Source organism: Microtus oregoni, unplaced genomic scaffold (genome assembly GCF_018167655.1).
Source record: "Microtus oregoni isolate MIOR12 unplaced genomic scaffold, Mior012 000077F_ref0000221, whole genome shotgun sequence".
NCBI classification, from domain to species: domain Eukaryota; kingdom Metazoa; phylum Chordata; class Mammalia; order Rodentia; family Cricetidae; genus Microtus; species Microtus oregoni.
Genome location: NW_024544029.1, coordinates 3,866,996 through 3,893,121, shown reverse-complemented (window position 1 = coordinate 3,893,121; position 26,126 = coordinate 3,866,996). Strand labels below are relative to the sequence as shown.

Below are 26,126 nucleotides of genomic sequence, written 5' to 3'. Positions count from 1 at the left end.
TATACACTCTCATTCACCTACAATAAACTTTCTTCCTCTACCACACCTAGGAACAGGCATTTCCTTCCTTCCTTCCTTCCTTCCTTCCTTCCTTCCTTCCTTCCATCTGCTTCTGAAACCCAGGACCAGTTATGCCCTTTCCTTTTTATTTCTGGTTTTCACTCAGGCATGACAGTTTCTCTTCTGCTAGTAGGTTTTCACAACTAAAGCATCTCGAGATCACTTCTCGGTTGTAGGACATTTCAACAGCGCACAGCACGAGACACCATGGCCATCCTGTTCATTGGAAGTCTGGTTGAAAGGGGAGGTAGGCAGCAGAAACCCAAGCGTGAACCACACTGATGTCTTTGACGACCGAGAACAATAAAGTGAATGCTACAGACTGGGGGCAGCCAGGATTTGTGGTGTGCTTGTCCCAGGCTAAAGGCCAAAGGCGAAAGAGAAGAACTGTCAACTGCTGCATCTTTCTGGAGTCGGGGGGCCCCAGGGGAGAGATGTTTAACGCATTCCTGGGCTGCTGACGGCATGTCCTTCCTGTTCTGGAGAAACGCGAGGCGTGCCCAGGACCTGGGTTCTGGGGCTTTTGCTCACTGGAATGAAGGAAGAGATGGTTGCCTAACCACCTTCCCTGGAGACTCTCCTCCTCAAAAGGGAGGATTTGAAAAGCAGTCAGCTATCCCTACTGACTTTTCCAGCAGCATTATGACAGTAACTCCACTGTCACCTGCTTCCAAGTGGCTCAATCCTAAACCACACAGCCTCCCCAACTCTAGGCTCTTCCACAAGACTCTCTTCCTTAGAGGAACAAACTACAAATTCCCAAGTGGATTGTAAATGAGAGTCTTGTTGTCTCCTGCAAGACTATTCATGATCCGTGTAAAACCCTCAGACAGGACAGGATGGGAGAGGCGTCTGAGCCTCTGCTTTGCTCCAATGGTAGTAATGGCTGGATATGGGGGTTGGAGAGCAGTCATCACTGTCTGCTGCATTTTTGGACAGGAGCCTAGTAAATACCTGCGAGTTGGGAGAGCTCTGGGCTGCCTCTGCTTGGAGTTGTAGGTGGAAGTCTACATCTCTCCATCTGGCCCCCCAGGCTCTTCATCACCATGCCAGCTGACACTGTGTGCGGGCCAGTGCATGGCAATTTGGGCCTGACGATGTGGGAGCAGATGAGAAAAAAGTACCCCAAACCCCAAGGATGGAGACATGAGCTGGGCTGCTGGGAATAGAGAAGTGGAGCCAGGAAGATTTCTAGTAGACACCTGGCAGTACCCAACTCTTTCTAGACCAGGCTAAGTCTTCAGCTCTCACTCATGACTCCCCAAAGCTGTCCTGTGTTGGGCAAGTCAAGATGCTGGGGCTGCCTGTGGCTGGCAGACCAAAAACTAGAAAAGGCAGGAGAGTTATAAGATAACACCTGACTTAAGGTCACAGAAGCTGGGATAGGGAGGAGGAAGAGGAGGAGGAGGAGAAAGAGAAGGAGGAGGAGGAGGAGGAGGAGGAGGAGAGAGAGAGAGAGAGAGAGAGAGAGAGAGAGCTATTATTTCAAGGCATCTCTTGTTTCACGAGAACTTATGCATGTATTCTTGGTCGTGGTGAATAGTCATTTTTGCTGGACAGCAGGCAAGAGCTGGGAAACCATTGTCCTGGAAGGCCTCTTTCAATTGATTTGTTTTCATCGCTTGGAGCTTCCTCTACCTGAACACAAACAAGAGTAGTCCCAGGTCCTTTTTGTCCTAAAAGATGGATGGGTTAACCTTCCAGAACTTAATTTCTTAAAAGCATTTACAAGAGGAACCAAGTGAGAAGATGCTCTGGTCTCTAGGACCTCCATGACCCACCATGGCTCTTGGGGCTCGGGGCATTTTTCTTCAGGCATCTGTTGAGCGAGAGGTTTGCTGCCAGTCTTCCTATGCCAGTAACAATACAGAAAAGACTGAGGACAGGCCACATTTGCCCAAGCCTCCCACAGGCACCCAGGGCCTGGGAGAGATGCCTAGAGACCAGGCTTGGCCTTATGGAATGCATCCAGGCCCTGGAATCCTTGGCGGAATATGCACTTGGCAGGAATCTTTTGTTAGTGTACAAATGGCTGCTGCGTAACAACTCTAAGGTAGCATCTTGTGTGTGTGGGGGGGGGGGGGGGGGGGATGCACAGATATTCCCTGGGAAAACTGATCAGAGAAAAACTATGAGCGGAGGCAGTCTGACCAAGTGATCAATACCACCCTTCAGGGGGACAGCGGAGAATTCAAGAAATGCTATCTTTGGAGAAAAGAAAAGGGAAATCCACACCTTATGCATGCAGAGTTTCTGGTATGTAGCTCCTGCATCAGCCTAGAGAAGTTCTGTTTTTCAAGACAGGGTTTCTCTACGCAGCCATGACTTACTCTGAAGACCAGGCTGGCCTTGAACGCACAGAAATCCACCTTCCTCTTCCTCCTGAGTGCTGGGATTAAAGGTGTGCTCCACCACCTAGCTAGTCTAGCTGAGTTTAAAGCTATTCGCTCTGAAGTAGAGTTACCAAACACTGCTTCCTGGCCTCAAGGTTTCTGGAAAAGGGAGTATAAGAAAGTCACCTCTATTCGAGGACCTACCCAGGGAGATGTGGAGCCAGGAGAGAAGAGGTTCTAGAAGAACAAGAGGAGAAAGGAATCTTGCTTTTGTCACTGTTATAAAATGATTGTTCTGGAAATAAAGCTGGGGTGGAAAAAATCCTTGTTCAATATAAACTTAAAATGTCTTGTTATAAGTTAACAAGTCATAGGATAGAGTAGTACACATTATGGTGGATCATTGTTGCCTGGAGATGGTGGCAGAGGTTTGATGAGATGACCAGAGAAATGAGGGAGGGAACAGAGTCTGGAGGGCCAGATGGGAGGTGGTGGTCCAGGAATTGGGGGAGGATGAGGAGGATATACATAGGGGTGTGATGATGGGGTCAATCACAGTGTGTTAAACATAGCAATGACATCTATAACTGGGCAAATTTGCCAAATCTAGAACCTCTGAGTTCTTTGTGGCTGGTTTTTCTAGACTGTGATCCAATGGGTGAAAAGGAAATGGGGGTATGGAATTTTTTTTGTGGGGCCGCATGAGCAATGGGCTTGTTCAGAGAGAAGACTAGGTAGGTGTTCAAGTGACTGCCATTTCCCAGCTATAAGATGTCAACAAGTTTTGTTAGTCTGTCTTAAAAGGTTGATTTCTAGATCGAATAAAACATTCCAGGAAATTTTTGTTTTGTTTTTTGAGACAGGGTTTCTCTGTGGAACAGATCTGGCAGTCCTGGAGTTCACTCTGTAGACCAGGCTCTGCCTCCTGAGTGCTGGAATTAAAGGTTTGCGCCGCCACCATCCGGCTCCAGAGAATTCTTTTTATACAATATGTCACATGTGTTAACTTCCAGCTTCACTGTTGTGAGAAAAGCCACAGGTGATCACTTATGGAGTATGTAGGCTTTCATCTTCCTAACCTCTTCCAGAGGCTCATGGGACTTCAGAATGCCCTAAGGTGTTGGGTGTTGAGATTTCCTCTTAGGTTTTTTTTTTTTTTTTTCTCATGACAGTCAGCTTTTCCATAATGCTCTGGAAAGTGATTCATTTAGAATAGAAAACCCTTCCACCTGACTGATAGGGCTTTCAAAAGACCACTTCCATTCATTTATTTGACATAGATTGTCCATCCCCGAACTCAAACAACGGGTATCTCCCATTTTCTAGAATGTAAAAGCCTATCCAGAACGTTCCCATGATAGACCCTTCACGGCTTGTCCTCAGAGTTCCACTTTTGGGAAGCTCTCTGTTTAGCCCCTGTCGGTTTCTTAGGGTCAGCCGGCAGGAAGAAAGGGACTGAATTTCTCCCGCTCTAACGCACTGTTTGGGCTCTCGTCCTTCATTGATCTTCTGTCTGGGTCTTTATGGGCAAATCACTAGTTCTCATCCTCCCTGAGCCTTGGCTCCTGACCTCCCTGTCCCTTCCCGAACTTCCTCAACCTTGCCTTCCCTGACTACTGTTGGGTGACGTTGTGGGTATTTGTATTCTAGAACACTCTTAGGTTTATTGATTCAAACATCCTCCCATTCAAAGGAGGAAGCCCTATCGACCCCATCGTCTTCCAGCATCTGGTGCAGTGTGGAGCATGTGTTATGGTAGAAAGTAATTTTTATTCACATTTTTCCAGAGTGAGTTCTCGTAGCCATCCACAGTTTCAGTTCTTGGGGTGAACTTTGTGCCTGTTTTATTCCTTCACATCAGAGTCTCGCTGGCAAGGGAGGGTCTGGGGGTGCAGAGACTACAGAAGCTAAGGCAAAGCCAGCTGGAATGAGATCGCAATTAGCCAGGAACGTGCTCCTTTGCGGTGGTTAAGCGGAACACGAGGTAGGAGAGAGGACGCGATTTCAGCCTCCACTCCGGTCCCCCTGTGCTTATCCTAACTGGTAGAGTCCGGCTGAGTACAGTCCGGTTGCAGCAGAAACTTGCCGGCGATTTCCCAACGGCGCACCGAGAACGGCTCCCCGCAGCGCGCCGCGGGCGTCGGGGTCCCGGGTCAACTCAGGTGCGGGTGACGCACCTGGCGGAGGCGTCTGCAGCCGACTGGGTAGAACCACAGCGGCGGCAGGGGTGGCGGATACAACACGGATCACCGCAGGCAGAAATGTGGATCTGCACACACGAGATCATGGAAGACTGCCCCACGGAGGTCAGAAGCCTGCGCCTCGCTGTGGCCTCAGGTCGTGGACCCTTTCATACGGTAGGGTCACCTAGGCGACAGTGCAGTGGTTGATTCCAAGTCAAGAAGGTTTAAGGCAGGAGAGGACTGGATCAGGCGGGCGTGGCTAAGGCAAGGCCCGGGGAGGGGCCTTATGGGGCGGTCCCTTATAGGGGCGGGGCCAGGTGCTGAGCCGTCTCTGCTTGTCAAAAGGCGGCTGCCGAACCCCAAACGCCCGGGAGCGACAAGCAGCGTGTCCACCCGCCGGACCAGGTGAGGATCGGAGAGCATTGGGAAGTGGGTCCTGGGTAAGGGATAAACTCGGGGGCGGGCGTCTGGGATCCAGAGGTCTGAGTGCCCGGGCGTAAGCACTAGAGTCAAAGTCTCGGGAGCAAAGTTGGTGTCTGAGATCCGGACTGTGGTGCCATGAGGTTGGGACTCTGAGAGGGCACCCAGGTCTGAGAAAGCTGAAATTCATGCGAACCTGGCGAGGAGGCAGCCACCTCCGCGATGCTCGGGCGGCTCAGCGCAGGAGTCCTTCGCTAAGACCGTTCTCTGCGCTGGACAACAAGCGTTTGTTTCCTTCCTCGGACCGGCGCTTTGGCGCGGAGTGGAGGAGTAAGAAAGGGAGTGATTGACTGTCAATGGAGCTAAGGTCTGTGGGGGTGGAGCGTGTGTAGCCTGTTTATTCCCACGTAGGGCTCCTGTGTGATCACCTGTGAGAACGAAGTTAAATCTTTTAAATGGAGTTTTCCTTTCTTGACTTTCTAAAACCGCCGGTGCTTTGAGACATAGTGGACTGGATTTCTTTTTCAGAAGAGCCTGTCCACAGATGTCCCGAGGAACTCAGAGACCGACGTGGAAATTGAGGGATGGGTTTTAAGAAATAGGTTCTCTTTGGAGAGTGAGGGACCTTGAATTTCGTGGTGAGTGAGAAGCAAAGAGAACTGCCTGTGATCTCCAAGTCCCCAGTTTCCACTACCTCTGTCACCTACCTCAGGTTGTCTTCTTGTGCTGGCGGAACCTTGGTTCTCTGATCCTAGGCCACACTCCTCTTCCTCCTCCTGCTCCTCCTTGTGGTGAGTGAGTCAGCCTCCTGTCTGGGCTCAGGAGCAGCAGAGGGGCCAGAGCCCAGGCAAGCAGTTGGGCAGGCATTTTCTGAGCATTCTAGAAGTTCCCTTGGACAGGGTTCAGCTCTGCCCTATTGCCCTGTGGAAGGCTGTCTTATTCCTGGACATCAGAGGTGTGGGAGTGTCAGCAGTGGTTGTTTGATGGCCATGGGATGATTATAGATGGCCGTGAAGAGACTTTGGCTAGTCTCTGGAATGGGAGGTACATCCCAATACTGTGGACTTACCGGCTACTGGTTCTTTTTCTACCATGTAAGCTACCCGTCTTGCCTAGTAAGGCAGGCATACAGGAGACATCAGAAGGTTTTGCGAACAGAAAAGACAAGGACTGTTTTCCCCAGGCTAGGGAGTAAGAATGGATTTCTGAGAGGCAAAGAGGGGTTGTCTGGACCCAGGATCCCCAACTCTGTGGGCTAAGGGTATTTTCCATTTGGGGGACTGTCTCTATTCCTTCTCCAGCTGAAGACTGGAAAGAACTCTGTGGATCTCTCTGGAATAATTTTTGGTACCAGCAAGCAGCCAGAACAGGTAGTAAGAGTGAAAGTCTCTGCTGGCTTTGTTTTGGATACAAGAGACCCTTGGGAAGAAATAGGTAACCTGGGCCCACACAGTAGCATCTTCTAGCTTGTTTGAGAAGAACCCAGGGAGGCCAACACTGTGACATTGCCTCAAACTGCAAAAAGTAGGAGTCCACATTCTGTGTTCTGGCAGTCTCATGGCTTTAGGTTTGGCTGTTCTTGAGCAGCCGTGACTTGGTTCCTGATCAAGACAGAGGAAGGACTAGGAAAAGAGAGAAAGGAAGAGAGCCAGGCAGCCCAGCTGACCCCTCATGCTTCTCCAGATACAATCATAAGACTGGATATTCTGGAGGCCCTGAATGTACCTGTGCTTTGGGATGCTCCACTTACCTGTAATGTGGTTTCTCAGTCTCCCTCCCCATCTGTCTCTGACCTGATCTCTCTGATGGACCGAGTCACTTAGGAAGCCCACAAAGACCTCTGCCTTCAGCATGGATTGCAGGTATCCAAAGCCTGGGCCCCCAATAGAGGAAGGCCTAGGGAGCGGTTCTTAAATTTCCTAATGTTGTGACCCTTTAATATAGTTTCTCATGTTGTGGTGACCCCCAACCATGAAATCATTTCATTACTACTGCATAACTATCATTGTGATGTTGTTATGACTTGTAGTACAAATATCTGATATGCAGAATATCCGATATGTGACCCCTGTGGGTGTCATGACCCATAGGTTGAGAACCGTTGGCCTAGGGTCTGGTGGGCTAGACCAAGAAGTTATCCAAGATAGAATAATTCTGTTGTTCAGTTTTCCAGCCCATATCCTAGGAATTGGCTAAGACCAGTCTCTGGGCTGCTGCTGTCTATCAGAATGGCAAGGCCAAGGTACCTGGGGTACCTTCTAATTTGTAGCTGGATAGTGGATTAGAGGGTTCAAGCTTCCGCTTGTCACTGCTGGGAATCCATTCGGGATGCAGGTAGAGGGAATAAAGACATGACCGGATTTGATTCAGAGCCTCGTGTGTGCCCCGGCCTGGTGCCAGGCTGCCAATGGATGCCAGCAAGCAGATCCCAGCAAACCAGGCTTCAGCCTCCAAAAGAGCAGCCTGGCGCTATCTCCACTGCTGTCCTGTCCAAAGTCTCTGACGGGACTGAAGCCAGCCCAGCAGCTTCTCTAGACCACCAGGACCTCACTTCTAGCTGCTTCTTTCTGATGTGTTCTTAACCTTCCTTAGTGACTGTATGATTTACTGTCCAAACTGGGATGCTCATGAGTTAAAGGGGGGTTTTGTGCATGGCCATGTGGAGACATAAACCCAAACCAGGGCGAGCTGAGCATCTCACCATCCAAACCAAGGAGAGATCACACAGAGTGATTCAGGGACAGGACGGTGGGAGAGACTTAATGCTGAGGTGAGAGGGTGAGGCCACAGAATTCTCAGGTAACCCCTACACCCCAGCCTGCCCTCTGGCCTAGTCAGCCAATTCCGGTCCCTTCCTCAAGGATAGAATTGCTCCTAGTCACACTGTCCTGTGATGCAGCCCACCACGGAAGTGACATTCTTTCATCTTTCACTTGTGGCTGGCCTTGCCTTTGGATTGTCCCATGCCACCCCACCCCAGACAGAGATGCGAAGACCTGTGAACTCGTCAGCTTCCCCAGGGGAACTGGGGGGGGGGGGGGGTGCGGGGTTTGAAGTTAGTGAAACAAAGACTCTGCCTTGTGCTGCCTCTCTTTCCTTTCCTTTAGACTCTTCCCTGTCCTTCCAGTTTCCCAGACCTCTGGGGACTCTGATGTCCCACACAGAAGTCCTGCTCTGAAGTGAGTGCACAACCAGGAAGGCAACGGCAGTCAGACCTTGTCCATGTAGGTAAAGGACACAGGTCACTTGGAATCAAGATCTAGGGAAATGACAACCAAGATAGAAGAGCCCAGGAGAAGCTGCCGAGCAAGGCACGGAACTGATGCCCTTGGATGCTAGCATTTGTGTATCCTGTCTCTGACTGTTGGAGAAATGGTCCAGGTTGGGGACAGACGCTTCTTGCTCAACCTAAGCGACAGGCGTTGGCGGCAGTAACAGCATCCTGTGGTAGTGACATGTGGAAGAGAAACTGCCCTCTGTGCTTAGTCCTGGGCCTTGTGGTCCAAATACTCCGGGCAGCCTCTCTGGAGATCCCCAGAGGCTGAGTGTCTGAGTGGTTAGGGCGAAAGCCATGGGGGAGAGGAGCCTCCGTGACTGTGGGATGACTGTCTACTCTGGCAAGCAGAAAGTCATCCTTTCTCATCACCGCAAATGTAAAGAGCGAGTAGGACCTCTTTGGAAATTCCACCTGCTCGTGTGTAGGGGGTGAGACCTCCCCCAGCCTGGCTGAGGGAGAACAGGGTGGCTGGTGGGCAAACGGCAGAGGCTAGAGGCAGTAGCAGAGGGAATTGTGAGAGGCTGAGTGTGCGCCATGCTTCTTCAAACCTGCCCTGCAGGTCTCGTGCCAAAGAATAGACTAAGCAATGTTCCCAGAACCAGATGCCACACAAAGTCCTCATTCTGCACAGGGGAGAGTCCTGGTCTTTAGCAGGGTGTGGGCAGCTGTACCAGCGGGAAAGTGGAGTTTGGGCAGGACCTAGTACCAGTTCCTGGGAAGCTACCGCCTCTCACTGGCCTTCTGATGCCAAGCTGAAGCTTTGAGGTGTTCTGTGCGGTGTGACAATCCAGGCACTGTGGAGCTCTCCAGCCTTTGCTGGTGACAGGTCTAGTGTGTGCCACCTGCTGGCGCCGGAGTCCTAACTCCAGGAGCAGTGGCTGGCTGAGCACTAGACACCAGATGCTATTCTGTGTTCTTAATAAACACAGCCTCCTGGCCCCGCCACTCTACCTTGTTAAGAAGGAGCGACTCCTGTGCCCACTCTGTAATGGGGGAAACTGAGGCTTGGTGAGGTTGCAACATGTGAAGGAGAGTCAGGACTGATACTCGAGTCTGTAGGATGCTGAAACCACGTTAGCAGCCCCCAGGAGCTCTACACGTCTGTGTTCCCAGGGCAGTCACAGACACTTAGAGCTGTGGCTGGCGTGTTATAGGCCCGTAATACACGTTTGTGAGCTGTAGGGTTAGATTTACTAACTAGTTTGAACAAGCTGACCTGAGAGTAAATTCTCTTTGGCCAAAGGTTGCTCTGGGGATGGTGGTGTCTCAAAAGGCTCCTTTAAAACTTCTACGCCTCTGTTGTGGTCTAAGATACACACTGTATTTCAGAGGCTTCAAAGAACCTCAGAAATGTAACATTGCGTAGAAGTTGCACAGAATCCAGCAAGACTTGGATGGCCTAGAAGGCAATGAAGTCAGAAATCTTGTTTCATTTTGACACAAATCTCCGGGGCGTGCCAAGTGAGCAGGTTAGAGGCCACCTTCCCGCCGGCCATCTGAGTTCTTCTCCTTTAACTACCCCGACCCTGCCCCGACTGTCCCTTTTAGGCTCCTGACCCCAGCTCTCTTACCTGGAGAAATAGACTCTCATCTGTTCTGATGGCCCCCAGTCAGGCCCTGTGCTGAACACCTAAACCCTTTCCTGTACATGCTTCCCCTGGGCAGTACATGCTACAATGTTCTCTAGTGTGTGGCTAGAGGGTTTGAGGCTGGGCAAGCAGCTGAGAGGAGCAGAAGAAATAGAGTCAGGGTTTCTGGATTTGACACTTTCTAGTTAGAAACCTTAGGCAGATTCCTTAATCCCTTCAAATTCCTGTTTCCCTGTCTATAAATTGGAGGTGATGGTAGATGCATGATTGTTGAGATTAGCTGAGTCAAGCTCCTGGCACAAAGTAGGCTCTTAAAGGCTCACAGTTATTTGGCGGGCATGAGCTAAGACAGCAGGAGTTTAACAGCAAAAAGAAAGATTATCAAGCCATTTCCAAATTGATAGCACAGAAACCCAGGTGTTGAGAAAGTTTCTGTGGGAACTCAGAAATGGCCACCCTAGTGCCTGGCTGAACACAGATTTGGTAAACTGATTTCTGATCCTGCCATGTGTTAGACAAGGAGCCCGGGATCATTGCTGGGTGCGATTCTGAGGGAGCGTTCTGTGTGATCCAGGTTCTTTAGCTGTTTTTCTGTTTTGTTTTTTTAACTGAGAAATAATATAGCATACAAGAGTATATACCATGCTTACAGATGTTATGCAACAGTTAGGAGCAAATCACCCGTTAGGAGTAGAGCATTTACAGTAATTAATTAAGCTTTTTAGAGTATATGTGTGTCTGGCTGACAGAAAGACTCAGTGGGGAAAGGTTCTTTTTGCCAGCACTGGCAAGATGTGTTCAATCCTCAGAAGCCACATGGCAGAAGGGGAGAGATGATTCCTACAAGTTGTCCTCCGACACCCGCGTCCATACTGTGGTGCCCGCACATGTGAACACACACATGCGCACATCATAAATGAATAAATGTAAAAAAATCTTACTGTGTGCACATGTGTGTGGGTGTTCATCTCTCTCTGTCTCTGTCTCTCTCTCTCTCTCTCTTTGTGCACACGTGCACACGGGCAGGCATGCAAGTCAAAAGACTACAACCTCAGGTGTCAACTTGTGGAACATGGCCACCTCTTACTGGCTGGAGTGCATCAATAAGGCTAGAGTGGCAGACAGTGAGTCTTGGGATTTGCCTGTCCGCAAATTTGCCTCCCAGTTTGGGATTACAAACTCCCTGCCACTCAGAGATCAAACTGAAGCCCTCATGCGTTGGGGGCAAACACTTTACCCACTGTGCCTTCTCTCCAGACCCTTGGCCTTGCCCTGCTTCCCGGCCCCCTCTCACTCCCCAGCGCAAGGGAAATTTGGGTTTATCATTCCTTGTTTTCTTTCTAAGTGCTCATCTCAGTGTGTTTCTGAAGCAGTGTGCAATGCGGGGTTGCATGGCATTGAGGTTTGCCTGCATCACTGTCTGCCACATGTCTCTTCGCTGGGGCTCTATTTCTGAGGCTCCTCCACACGGACGCACATTAGCTAATGGCGTGATCGAGTATTGCATTGTATGTCCTCCCTCTTGTGGTCAGTCACCTGGGTTGTTTCCAGTTTGGGGCTCCTATCAAATGATAGCATGCTTGCTTCCTAGCTCATCATTGCTGATACACATAGAATTCCATGTTTGGCGTTGATAATTTTTTTAAAAGTCCAATATTCTCTCTTTGGTTGTGCATGGAAGTTCCATTCTTCCTCATGTTTTTTAACTTAATACTGACTTCATCTCTACAATGATAGAGTCATGCTAGACATGCTTCTGCAGCCCCTTTTAGCTACCGTGGTGTTGTCAGGGCCCAAGGACCTGGTTCCAGGCCGGTGGGTGTGCTAGTCTGAGGCACTGTAGACAGGAGGACCCTGGTATTGTGACCTCTGTGCCCAACCTCTGGGTGTGGCTGTCATTTTATCTTTCTAGCTTCCTACCAGCAGTGAATACCAGCAAGTCTACAAGCTTGCCATAATTTCACAACCCTTCACCTCTCCCCCGAGCATATATGCTTAGATGCTCAATTAACACCTACTGGGTTGCATTTTTGTCAAATGGTTCGGGAGAAATACACATTTTCCTTGGACGTACATTTTTCAAAAAGGATTGGAATATGTGAGCCATGAGCATTAGTTAACCACAGCTGGGATGTGATGAGATTTTTACAGGGCTTCTAGGATCCTTCTAGGACACTTGGTCAATTGTTCAGTCTGACCTTGTCTCTTTAGCTTTTTGACTTGTCTTGTCTGGGAAGCAGGGAGCAGCTGCGTGCTTGAGATGGGATACAGAGAGGAGCCCGCCTGGGGATGCCAGGAAAAGGGTTTGCTATCTGCTCAGCACCCTGGTAGCCACATAAACACTCAGCTGCCCACCCACCCGACTAAAGAATGTGGCTGGCTGGGCAGTTGCATGGGCCACCCTAGCCATCAATGCTATAATTACCCCAGCCAGTCTGTGCCTGTCAGCTCCAAGGGCAGGCAAGTACCTCTGCCTCAAGCCTCACTCACCTTGTCTGCCAGGTCCAAGCAGGGCTTAATAGCCAAACCCTGCCTATCTTCTCCCCCATGCTGCCCACACTGCCAGCTCCCTCCGGTGTCTCTCCCTACAGCAACCTTTGACCCTTAGGAGGGTTACCATATTATATAATAGCTGAAAGTCAGATTAACCAAAGGTTTTAAGACTTACCATGTTCCAGGCACTCTATTAAATGTTTCTTATATGTTTTCTCACTTAAGCCTCTCCCTGATTTATGAAGAGGAAATGGAGGTTCAAAGGGATTAAGAGGTTGGTTCTCCTGCTCAAAGTCATTAAGTCACCGGGAAAGAACCAGTACTCAGTTATGGTCTTTCCAGGACGGAGAGGAGCCCTCTTCACATGGTGGCTCTCTCCTCTTTAGTGGAGGTCACCTTTCAGCTCAGTGCCCCCTCCCCTTCTTGTTCATGAGGGCTGAAAATGAGATGGCCAGTGAGGCCTGGCCAGGGGGAGCAGGGCAGCTCCAACCTGGCCCGGAGGTGCTGGAAAACACCTTCAGGGCAGAGTTCTTTGTTCCAAATGGTTCTGAATTTCCGGCCTTGTGCCAGGGATGGGAAGTTACCTCTGCCCAGCCTATTTGGCAAGCACACGCACATCTTGGGTGCCATGATGTTAAGAAGTGGAGGAGGGGCTGCCTCAGGTAAAATTCCATCCTAGTGAACTCCATTTAAGATCCGACGCCTTTGTTACGATCCCATGTTCAGCCTGAGAAACTGGAGATGAAGGGAGAGCATTTAAATCAGGGATCTCAAGCCGGGCGGTGGTGGCGCACGCCTTTAATCCCAGCACTCGGGAGGCAGAGGCAGGCGGATCTCTGTGAGTTCGAGACCAGCCTGGTTTACAGAGCTAGTTCCATTACAGGCTCCAAAAACCACAGAGAAACCCTGTCTCGAAAAACCAAAAAAAAAAAAAAAAAAAAAAAAATTGTCTTAAATCAGGGATCTCCCAAGGAGGACCTAGGATTTTCTGACCCTGGGAGGAGAAACAGTCAAATCTGTAGCAGGATCCCTTTGAATACCAAATGCCTGAAGAGTTGAGGGCCGGCTTGGGGTGGAGATCTTGGACCCGACAGTTGCCATGACTATGTGTTCAGTCGCCCACTGTCCCCGCTCCATCTGAGCCCTGAGAACAGAATCCCGCCATCAAAAAGTCCCAGCTCGACAACGGAGTCCAAACACATCACAGAGTCCTTCAGAAGTCTCTTATTATATAGAAATTCCTTTGTATGTGGATAGATTGAGCAGGCTGAAGTAAAAAGAAATGCTGAGGAACAGTGTTTACAAGGTTAAATTATCTTTAAAAGCCAGACTGAAGTTTGGGTGAATTTTCCCCAGTGATTACACCATTCGGGCACAGTCACCTGCACCAAAACTGATTGAGCAGGTGGCGTGTGCCAGACATGGAACTCAGCGGTTGGCACGAATTGTCCCACAGGCTGAGGAGGTGTGTACTCTTATTTTTCTCCTTTCACAGATAAGGGAACAGAAGCTGAGAGAGTGTAGGCAATCACGAGCACAGCAAGGACAAGGAAAGAACCAGAGCCTGAGCCGGCCAGGTCAGCTGTGCAGGCTGGCTCCATAGCTCCCCTTCCAGCTGTGCAGGCTGGCCCCAGAGCTCCCCTTCCAGCTGTGCAGGCTGGCTCCAGAGCTCCCCTTCCAGCTGTGCAGGCTGGCTCCATAGCTCCCCTTCCAGCTGTGCAGGCTGGCCCCAGAGCTCCTTTTCCAGCTGTGCAGGCTGGCTCCAGAGCTCCCCTTCCAGCTGTGTCTTCTGACCACAGGGCTCTTCTGTCACAGTGGTCTGGTGCAGGGGCCAAAGCCAGAGTACAGCTGGAGGGATGGAATGAGATGGACCAGAGGACGTCAGGCTGATATAAAGATGGGGCTCACTTCAAGCCAGCAAGAATGCTGATGGTGCTACAGCCCTGTGTGGCCTCATGATCCAATTATGTTTTTATAGCAAGCAAGCTAGATATGCTAGACATGCATTCTGGGTGGTTTTTGTTTTTGTTTCTATGTGGTACTACCCCTCCCCCTCTCTCTTCCTGCCTCTCCTCTCTTTTTCTCTACAGTGCGTGTGAGGGATGGGGCAGTGTGTGAGGGATGGAGGGATGGAGGGATGGGTTTGTGTGTGAGGGATGGGTTTGTGTGTGAGGGATGGGTTTATGTGTGTGAGGGATGGGACTGTGTGTGAGGGATGGGTTTGTGTGTGTGAGGGATAGGTTTGTGTGTGTGAGGGATGGGTGTGTGTGTGTGTGTGTGTGTGTGTGTGTGTGTGTGATGGAGGGATGGGTTTGTGTGTGAGGGATGGGGTTGTGTGTGAGAGGCATGGGGCTGTGTAAGCACCTACCAGCCAGAAGTCAGTCTCGGGTGTCTTTCTCTGTTGTTTCTATGCCTTTTGTTTGCTTGGGTTTTTTTTTTTGTTGTTTGTTTGTTTTGGTTTTTTTTGAGACAGGGTTTCTCTGTATATTCCTGGCTATGCTGGAACTCTCTCTGTAGACCAGACCAGGATTAAGGGTGTACTCCAGCTTGGCCCTGCTCCCTACACCTGTTCTGATGAGACATTATATGCTGGAACTCTCTCTGTAGACCAGACCAGGATTAAGGGTGTACTCCAGCGTGGCCCTGCTCCCTACACCTGTTCTGATGAGACATTATCTCTTACTGAACGTGGAGCTCATCAATTTGGCCAGACCAGAAAGCCCCAGGGATCCTCATGTCTCCTCTCCAGTGCTGAAATTATGGATACAATTTACTATGCTGGCTTTTACATGGGTGCTGAGAATCCAAACCGGGTCCTTAGGCATGATGAACACTTTATATCAGATTAAATCGCTCTGTTGTTCAATACTGATAATGAATTTTTTTAATTTATTTAACTTTATTCTATATACATTGGTGTGACAGTGTCAGATCCTTTGGAACTGGAGCTATAGACAGTCGTTAGCCATCATGTGGGTGCTGGGAATTGAACCTGGGTCCTCTGGAAGAGCAGTTAGTGCTCTTAACCACTGAGTCATCTCACCAGCCCTGATAATGAATTTTTAAGACTTGTACTCTTGTCGGGTGGCAGTGACTGCAGGCGGATCTCTTTGAGTTTGAGGTCAGCCTGGTCTACAGAGCGAGTTCTAGGATAGCCAAGGCTACACAAAGAAACCCTGTCTCAAAAAACAAAAACAAACAAAGGTGTGTACTCTCTGTTGGAGATGGGGTAGGCAACAGAACGCGTGGCCTTCTGAGGCTCTCAGCTCTCTAAGGAATCCTCCGCTACTTCATTTTAGTGGGTGAGTACTGCATAGGAGACGGGAAAGCCTCCCACTAGAACAGTTTTTACTTGGCCCTTCCACAGAACTCACTGTGGTGAGTGATCCAGAAAGTGTTCAGCTGACCCCTGAGGTCCCTCCTTTCCTCCAGTTTCCCCCTCCCTTTCTTTCAACCTCCCAAACATTGTCTCTCCAGTCAGTGATTCTCCCATGAGCGTGAGAGGGAAAGTCATGAAAAGAAGATAAGAAAGAAGCCACTAAGGCTAGGGGGTGTGGTTCAGTTGGCAGAGCACTTGCCTAGTGGCCTCAAAGCCCTGGGTTTGACTCCCCAGCATGGCATAAACTGGGCTTGGTGATTTGTACCTGCAATCCCAACACTTGGGAAACAAAATCAGGAGGATCAGAAGTTCAAGATCTTCCTTGGTTATGTAGAGACTTTGAGGCCAGGAGGGGCTACATAAGACACTGTCTCAACCAAACAAAACAAGCAAACAAAACCACAAGGAGCTAACAGTTAGAAAAAGGATCGCTAGGCAAAACAAAACAATACCATGAAAACAGTGGAGCTTTGTTAAAAAGCCGGTGCTCAGCATATGTTGTTCCTTTGAGGAACTACAGCTCCCAGCATTCCTCTGGACCACGGACACATTTCCCAGAAGCCTTTGCATTCCTCGTTAAAAAACGAGGGTCGCTATGACCCCGACCCCCTTTTCCTCCCCCCCCCACGCCTCTCCTGGTGTGTCCACACACCTTTACCTGCCCGCTGTTACCCCTCCCCCATTAAAAGTGCACCCACGTGGGACCTCCGCGTGTCTGTGTTTTCTTCCCCGCTTAACGTCTTTATTCTCTAACCTGCAGACAAGAAAGCCAGTCAGAAATTAGGAACAACAGCATATACTACAAACGACCTCTGTGCCTGTGTGCAGTGCTGGGAATTGAACCTGGGCCTCGGTGATCTACCACTGAGCTACATTCCAACCCCTGCTCTACCCTCGGTCCTGCCAGGCTGGACTTGGTGCTTCGACGTGCCAGCAGAGAGCCTATTACATGCCTCAAATCCTTAAATATGCCTTTCTTAGCTTCTGCCTTCTTCCTGAATTTACTCCTTCTCTCCCTCTTCAATAACCGGGAGAATCATAATAACGTAACAGCTAACGCTTCTATGGAGTGGGACAATTTTTATAACACATTTGGAAATGTTTCATCTCAGCTGATTCAACAGTCTTGTGAGATGTTTATAGTTTAACTTGAGGCTCAATGAAGGGGCCTTGTTTTTCCTCTTCCCATTCAAAGAGAGCTATGCATGAAGACTTCCCACCCCTGGCTCCCCCAAGGGCTGACCTTCACTTCCCAACCCGAGTCCACGGGTGGCAGCAAGGAGTCCGCAAGTGGCAGCAGGTGGTGACAGACAGCAGTGACTGACTTGGGGGGGGTAGGCTGTGGGCAGGTGGAAGGACCTAAGAGAATGGTGGCCCGTGGCCAGTTTCCACCCCCACTGCCTGTCACCATGAGCTATTATTCCAAAAGTGAAGCAGAAAATAGCTCACTCAAGAGAATTATTTTTGTCTCTGTTAAACTTCAATCCAGAGCTCCCGAAGAACTGGCTACAGAGATGTTTTTCAGGTCAGGAGGAGTCCTGGGACAGAAGGGGAAACAGTGGGTGGAGGGGTCACCACCTCTACTCCCAGGAAGTACCGCGGCAGGAAGGACCATGGCCACTGGCCTCACCTAGAGAGCTACACACTGCCTGCTCAGCTGGCAGCGGCTCCAGCTGATTCAGTAAAGCCAGCCCGGGTAGGAAAGCCAGTAATGAGTGAGCGCCATTGATCACGGTCCCCCACCTCTCTGCAAAGCCTGGCTCCACGGGACAACAGGCATCGGGAGGGTCATAAACACAGAAGGCTCTTCCTGAAAGTCTTTATAGAGTCAAGCTTTGAACTGCCTCTTCAACCCCTTCGCCGGGATATCTGCCTTTGCTGGCAAGCTGGAAGACAAAGAGGAGTTCTGTGTAGTACAGGGGGGTCTAGGAATCCGGGAGGAAGATGGTCATGGGCCACCTTCTGTTTAGGTCCCTGCTTGTGGGCCACAGTTGCTGTCTACCAGGAGAGAGAATCCATCCCTCTAGAGACCCACAGATTAACTCCTTTGTCCTGAGGTGGCCTTTATCAAAAGCTGTGCTAGGATTTAAATCTGCTCCATTTCCCTCTGCCCAGGGTACTTAAAGAAAACAAAGGAGAATGATCGCCGGTGGGCACAAGCTGGGCAATGTGGGCAATGGCTTGGATAGGCCGACCTTCCCTACACCTCTGCGGTCCTGGGGAAGAACCCTCCAACAGTGTTGGCCTGATACATTGAATTCAAGCATTACTGTCCATTAGAGATTTCAGGTTAGGTGAGGCTCACATATGGGCACTAGTGAATGTGGACATCTGGCCTCGATGTGTTTTTGGCATATGCCTCTTCAAAGACAGTGCTCTCCACCCCATCCACGATGTAAGCTGTTTGTGAGCCCCGTATTTTTGCACCCAGTCTCCTTCCTTAAAGTGACTCCTGGCAACCAGGAAATGACTTGTTCCCAGGAGGGCCAGGGTTCCCAGAATGGCCTGGCAAAGGAAGATTTGGAGATCTGGAAACTGGGTGGTATCTGCTCTTCCTGAGCCCAGCAACCATATCTCACCACCCTAGGAAACTTGATGAATAGGAGGAGGATTGACCGCTGACATGAGAGCTGCCTTGTTCATCAGCTTCCTTCCGCCCTGGTTAAATCATTTGTTCATCATCTTCTCCAGTGAAAGCTTTGAGGTGTGTGTATGTGTGTGTGTGTGTGTGTGTGTGTGTGTGTGTGTACGTGTGTGTGTTGGTCACTTAAACTGGGCTGAAATGTTCTAGAACCCTCTCTCCTCTGCCTCACTCTTGTAGCCCAGTGACTAACAGCTCTATGAGAATTCCCCTATGACTCAGGGTCTACACCACATCCCATGAGGATGCAAACAGGAGCTCCCCTACATGTTTTTGTCCTTTCTTGTGCTTGCCTGCATCCTAACACGTGTCACACAGAATCAAGGGATCCTGTTTGTCATCTCCTGTGTACTGTAAGCTTCAAGAAGGCCAGAGCTACATCTCGCTCACCATATGCCTCCAGCTTCTAGTTCCAGCTTCGCCTTGGAGTTGGTGCTTAGGGCAAGGCAGAGGCCACCACCGAAGCTCAGGTAGCAGCTGGGGTGATGGCTCAGTGGTAGAGTGCTTGCCTCGCATGCTCAAGGATCGAGATTCTGTCCTCGGTACAAACATTAGGTAGCAGAAACCAACACCAATGCCCACCGCTGTGAGACCGAAAGAAAATGCTATTGCCTGCTTGCCCTCTGATGGGTCCCCCAGAGGGATCTGCACAGATCTGCACAGAGGGATGACAAACGCCTGAGCAAATCAAAGGTATGGCGAAGGCTTCTAGGGAGAAATCACGCTAATCAAAAGCTGGGGAGCAGCCAGTCTTACTTGGGATAACTGTGGTACCCTCTAAGACTGAGATTCTCCAACTTGGGTGATTGTTGGTACCCTCTAAGACAGAGACTCTCCCACTGGGGTAACTATTGGTTGGTACCCTCTAAGACTGAGACTCTCCCACTGGGGTAACTGTTGGTACCCTCTAAGACTGAGACTCTCACACTGGGGTAACTGTTGGTACCCTCTAAACTGAGATTCCCCCACTTGGCCTAGGCCTTTAGGAGCTCCATGAACACACGGGGCCATCTCTCCTCACTAAGGACCCAGGAGATACAGAAGACACCTTACGGTAAATTGGTTACTCATAGAACTGGACCTTGCCAAACCTGCTTATCTCAGAGAAGCCAGAGCCCTTCATTGATCCCCAGAATGAATGGAAAAGCCAGTGAAGGTTCCACCACAGCCTGGATCAAGTCCTCTTACAGGATGTCCCAGGAGCAGAGGTAGCCAGGGTCTCAGGGTGCCTCTCACTGCCACCTCCCAGCTCCAACCTCTGACACCTGCCTTCTCCTGTGCTCCTATACACGGTAGTGGGCTGTCTGTGTCCTGATAATAGAGAGGAGGCAACGAGGAGATTGCAGTGATTTCAGTCCCTCTATGGTTAGGGCACAGGCACAAAGGGGGACCCATGTTAGATGATAGATCAAGGGTTAGTAAGTAGTGAAAACTGGGAAGCTACAGGCTTTATCTTCCTTATGGAGGGAGTCTAGATGTGTAGGCCAGTTTCTCTGCTTACATGGAGAGAGTAGGATGATTCATTTTCTTCCACTCCAAGCAGCCAGTGTTTTGCAAGCTGTGTGAATGGATAGACTAGCTAGTTATATTCTCAGCCCTGCAGATGCATGACACCCTGAATGATATCTGGCATGGAGAGTTTAAGATGGAACATAGACTTCCTGCCCTCCCCAGCCTAGAACCTGCGGCTCTTCTCACTCTTCTGGCTGATCTAACACACACAGTTCTGTGATGATGGCTTCTTAGCGGTCTCTTTTGTCATCACAGCAGCCCCAACGTTCAATCCATGTCACTATTTGTGGATGCAGAACCAGGGACAGTGATTGGGTGGCCATCCAGCTGGGTTTAGAGGCCGGATGCAAACAAGAGAGCTATGCCAAGGACCACCACGACCACCAATGTCTTAGAGATCACAGGATATGGAGTGTTGACCTGTCCCCTGATGCAGGTAGGATCTGAGTGACTGAGATGACCATCGGTCTCAGGAGGAAAAGAAGGGAAAGAAACCTAACCAGGGTCAGCTAGGGCAGGGAGAGGTAGGCCTCCTAGCATTCTCTGAGCTCCAGTGAACCAGCCTCTAGAACTCCTGCAAGTGTACCAGCACCAGATGATTCTACCCGGAGAGAGGTGTGGAGGGCACCCAAAGCTACACTTGGGGGTGTCTTACAAGAAGAAGCACATTGTGTCTACTGGGACTTTTCAAAAAACAAAGCTCCATTTAGCTATCAGCAATATTGGGGTTGGATCTTCACAGAAGTCTCAATTTCCCTATATTTTTGGGGTTACCCCAATTTTTATTTCTTGGTCTCCAAGTCACTGGGCAAATAATCCTTGTCCTACCAACTTTTATATATACCTGACACCCCTAAGCAATGCCCCATCTTAATATCCTAGGGAAGCCCAGCTAGAGTATCAAAAGATCAGGCCAGATGAACCCGACATCCATCTAAATGCCTTCTAGTCACATTGACTCCTTGCTTGTTGGCTATGAAGGCTAAATCCAAGAAGTGGACATGTAGCAAGAGAGTAGACCTCATCCACCCTTCTGTTTCTCTGTATTTGCTGTGGAAGAGGGATTGACTTTCAATCATCATAGCATCCTATCAGGGCTTTTACAGTAGCCACCCCACAACCGCCTTCAAAGATGAACCCATCTTAGGGCTCATTTCTCACTACTGCACAGTCTCCTCTGGATGCTCAGGCTGGCAATTAGATTTCTGAGGACTTGGCAAGGGTGGTGGAGAGGAAGCACACTTTCTTGCTAGGTAGCCTCAGATAAGTTACTTTCCTGAGAGTCTCGGTTTCCTCGGCTGTTGAGCCAGAGAGAATGGCTTTGTGTCTTATGACAGGGCTGGTTCCCTGTGTGCTGTGCCAGCCACCATGGCAGCCCACGCTTTCCAGCAACGATGGGGCCTCCTGCCTGTTACCTGGAGAGCAGTAATCAGCCCAGAAATCTTGTTGACAAAGCTGAGGCCAGCGTTTCCACTGGAAAAAAAGCAGCTTGCAGGAATTATTGTTGCTGATAAGAAGTGGGGATCCATCTGAGCCAGCCACGTGTCCTTCCCATTGCCTGAGGCTCCGAACTCTGAATTTTGTCCAGCGTTAAGACACCCAAAGATGATAGGACCATCAGCCAAGAGATTCTTGAAAAAAATGGGAATTTGTAGCCCAGTTTCTATGGCATGACTCTCTACCCCTGATGCTATGGGGTACCAGTCTATGACTTTTACAGGTTCTCAGAGATGTGTATTTCCCAAATGGCTGATTAAGGACCACCCCAAAGCGTAACCTCCTTCCTGTCAACTGCCAGGGCCATCAGTCACAGAATTTATTATTATTCAGCGAGTGGCTAAATATGTTTGGTAAATATAATGACTGGGCACAGAGCTGTAGTGCCGGGCACAGGGGCAGCAGACAGTCCTGGCTGGAGCACAGGCAGCCACATTAGGGTTCCACCAGTCCTTTCCTCCCTTGGGAAGACAAATCAGGAGCATACCTGGGACCAATTCGAAATTAAATGCACCTCGAGTTTCCTTCCTTTCTCCACCCCTCCTGCCCCATTCACACCATAACATTGTAGGTCTTTTTATTTTTTCTTTCTTTCTTTCTTTCTTTCAGATTTCTGCCTCCTCCCCTTTACCGCCTCCCATATCCCTCCCCTCCCCCCATCAAGTCCCCTCCCTCATCAGCCCAAAGAGCAGTCTGGGTTCCCTGCCTTGTAGGAAGTCCAAGGACCTCCCACCTCCTTCCAGGTCTAGTAAGGTGAGCATCCAAACTGCCTAGGCTCCTACAAAGCTAGTACATGCAGTAGGATCAAAACCCAGTGTCCTTGTTCTTGACTTCTCAGCAGTCCTCATTGTCCACTATGTTCAGCGAGCCCGGTTTTATCCCAGGCTTTTTCAGACCCAGTCCAGCTGACCTTGTTGAATTCCTGATAGAACATCCCCATTGTCTCAGTGTTTGGGTGCACCCCTCGCGGTCCTGAGTTCCTTGCTCCGTGCTCTCTCTCCTTCTGCTCCTGATTTGGACCTTGGGATTTCAGTCCAGTGTTCCAATTTGGATCTCTGTCTCTGTCTGCCTTCATCGCCCGATGAAAGTTAATCTCCAGGAGGATGACTCTATATCTTTCTTTGGGTTCACGAATTATAGGCTCAATGTCCTTTATTTATGGCTAGAAACCAAATATGTGTGAGTACATTCCACGTTCCTCTTTTTGGGTCTGGCTTACCTCACTCAGGATAGTGTTTTCTATTTCCATCCATTTGCATGCAAAATTCAAGAAGTCATTGTTTTTTACTGCTGAGTAGTACTCTAATATGTATATATTCCATACTTTCTTCATCCATTCTTCTGTTGAAGGGCATCTAGGTTGTTTCCAGGTTCTGGCTATTACAAACAATGCTGCTATGAACATAGTTGAGCATATACTTTTGTTGTATGATAGGGCATCTCTTGGGTATTTTAAGACAATTTGCTGACTGGTGGCAGAAAAAAAATCTCTTTAAATTGCACAATGATCCCATGTGGCAAACTCTCCAAACCCTCCCCAAAAAAGACCCCGAGGGAATGGCTTACTGGGCTCCTCTGAAAGGATCTGGCCCAGCAGGGCAATCGGAAGTTACATGGCTTCTTTGCATAAAGAACTTTCCAAGCAGGGATTCATCCAAAGAGAGTGGATTGCCATGAGCAATGGCTCTCTATCAGGAAAACTGATCAGAATATTCTAGACAGGAACGAAGGCGGTTGGGTCAGGTCGTGATAGGTCACCTTTCAACACTGAGCTGCACAGGGCGGACAGTGAGGCCAGGGGAAATTTAGATGCAGTCTGCTTATGCAGCTTACCTTGTCCCCTCCCTCATGCTCACTCTGCACACCGCCCCCTCCTGCCCCAGCTTCTTCTGGGAGATAACGCCGCCACCGAGGCTGCTCTGGACAAGAAAGTGGGTATAGAACGGAACGGTGCTGACGGAAGGACGGGTGTCGCTGTGGCCAGCCCAACTGACACAAGACAACAAGGGAGAAGTCAGAAGGGTCATGCAGAGCTCATCCTGGGCACTGGAAGATGGTAAACATAAAAGAAACAGCAAGAAGTGGGCATGTGCACACAAGTCGGCATGCAGAGCTTTGGCAATCACATAGGCCTACTCACCCCAGAAGAGCTCGATGTGAGGTTCTATGTGGGTGTGTGTTAGGAAGAATTCTCTTCCCCGTGGGGGAGTGCCTTGGTTTCTCATTTTCTTCTAGAAAAGAGCAGGGGTTTTCAGCCAGTGTCAATCACTAAAAAGCCAAGTTTGATCACTGTGTAGTTTGATCACTGTGGTTCCCACACTGGCTGAAGGCACCTCTCCTGAGTACTCATCCAACATTTAGGGGTGTTTGGGGATCCTAGTTCACAGGGCATTATGTTCTTCCTGTGTATCATCTAACGCACGTATGTTGGGGCTTATCTATGAGGTCAGGGATCAATTTCAGTGACATCCTCATGAGGATGAGACTTTCTCAGAACTGGTGAAGACAGCCGTGGCTAGTCTCTTCCCAGCTCCAGGCCATCCATCCGCACCCTCTCAGCTCAGTCGCTCTCAGAACCCTAGGAGGATCTAGGGGTTCTGAGACTCCTCCTATCCTCAGTGACGTCATCAGAGCAGACACCGATTGCACCTAGGGGTGTGCGCTGTGTCTTGGACTTAGTCTGAGCTCAGGGTCTTTGCTGCTGGAATATGGGAACTGGGCAGGTGGGGGTGGAGGGGAACAATGATTGTGACACTGGTGTCAGCAGGAACTGCGTGATCTCATTTCTTGCTAAGACAAGGTCAGGGCTAGGTCAGAGTCAGGAGTAGGTTGCTCTGGGGACAGCCCCAGCAGAAGCGGTAGGACATTCTCTGTGCTCAGAACACAATTGCTGGTGGGTGTGTGGAGACATGAAGCAGTTTTTCTGCTGCTCCCCATTTTAAGTCCATGTCTTTGACCCAGTTTCCTACCAACTTGCACTTGGACACGGCAGCTGACTTGAGCCTAATTTCTCCGGAAAGGACCACTCTGTGGTTGAACGGGTGACAAAGGTCTGTGTGCTGGACAGAGTGGCCCAGATGAGGGCTTTGGCATCAGCATCATTCCTTTATGACCCTGGGTTTTGTTTGTTTGTTTGTTGCTGTTATTTTCTGCATCACCTTCTGGCTTAGTAGACATGCTTATGGTTGGGGAAATGACAGAGAGATTTCTCCCAGGGAGTGTGGCAGGGTGAATGGAGACTCCGCTTAAGCTCCAAACACAATCAGCGTCCCTCAGTTTTCCCATCCCTAAGCGGGAATAACGACAATGCCTGACTAATGAGGGTGTGGCGAGACTTAAGTGAGTGAGCACTATGAGGGTCCTGGAGCGCAGCCCAGTACAGAGCAATAGATGTCTGCTCTGATGACGTCACTGGGGATGGGCGGAGTCTGCAGAAGGCAACCTGGGCACCGGAAGCAGCTTGCCCTCATTTGCCCTCGCTTGGGTGCCACCCACCGCCTGGCAAGTCACTCGGGAAGCTCCGAACTTTGGTTTTGGTATCTGTAAATTGGGGGTGCTCCCTGCCTCCCAGACCACTGTGAGGTTTAAATGAAATTAAGTGTGTATCACTTAGCAGGCTTAGGAAATGTTAGATAGTCTCCAGACTTTTCAAGGGCGATGGGCTACCTGGATGACCCCTGAAGACAGGAAAGCAATGGCCCCTTCTTACCCGCATTCTCATCCCAGCCTTCCTAAGAAGCAGGGAGGAAGCCTAGCAAATCCATATATTGCTGGGCAGTGTGGCCAGCAGGCCATGAGCCGTGGGAACAGAGGGAGTGCCTGCCTGGGGGCAAGCAGGCCTGGCTCCCGCCACTCACAGCCTGCAGTGAGCGAGCCTAGCTCCACACTCACTGCCTTTCCTCTGTTATTCCTAGGACCTGGTGGCAAAGGGCTTGGGGGTTGGCAACTCTAGTGTCGGGCTCAGGTCTTAAAGGCTCCTTAGCGGTTCCCTTTCCTACCTAGTCAGGCCACAATGGAACAGAGCTCTCTGGAGAGCATCAATAATGGGGGGGGGGGGGGGGTGGCTGGACCCTCTCCCCTTGGGGTTTGCCTTATTGGCTTTTTTCAGATTCCCATACTCTCACATCTATGTATGTCCACATTTACCTCCTATTGGTATCAGGGAGGACACATGCATGTGTATGTGTGTCTGTCTGTTTATCTGCCTATCTGTCGTGTGGACAGATGTAGGAAGAGTGAAATTTTATCAGCCCCACCTTGGTAACCAGTCATACCACTAAGACCCAGAATCTAGCCCCTGGGTCGGACCTACTCAGGTTTTGCATGTCTAGAAAAGAGCTAAACGTGGCAGGAAACATCTGGTTTGAGAGCTGTGTGTTGCTGTATTTAACCCCCTCAGCACCTTATACCTACTCTTACTCTCCATAGACAGATCACAGACGCCTGCCCATGATGGCACCTGAGAGGCCAGGGCCCCAGGCTGCAGTCCCCTACAGCTCTGAACCACATTTTTCGCTGCCTTGTGTTCCACTTCCCAGAATATGCCCCAAATCTGGAGGGAGGTCAGCAGAGAACCAGGGCTCCCTCAGACAAAGGGACACAAGCAAGAGGGGCCTTGCAGGAGGAAGCTGTCTGCGCCTACCCTGTTCTAGCTGTGACCTTCACTTCTCACTGTTGAGGATGCTGGCCCTCTGCCTTGAGAGACAGCCATTCTGACTGCTGCCCAGTTCCCTCCTCCTCCG

At 50.0% G+C, this 26,126-nt stretch overlaps 1 protein-coding gene across 1 annotated transcript in view; it reads left to right on the top strand.

Annotated features, from left to right (window-relative positions):
* The first annotated feature begins 4,947 nt into the window (after window positions 1–4,947).
* Window positions 4,948–26,126, top strand: part of Vdr (vitamin D receptor) — a 55,313-nt gene continuing 34,134 nt past the window's right edge. The window contains exons 1-2 of the mRNA XM_041642701.1: window positions 4,948–4,981; window positions 23,268–23,440. Of these exons, the coding sequence (XP_041498635.1) occupies window positions 23,410–23,440 (31 nt within the window). The 5' untranslated portion in view covers window positions 4,948–4,981; window positions 23,268–23,409. The remainder of the gene's footprint in view (window positions 4,982–23,267; window positions 23,441–26,126) is intronic.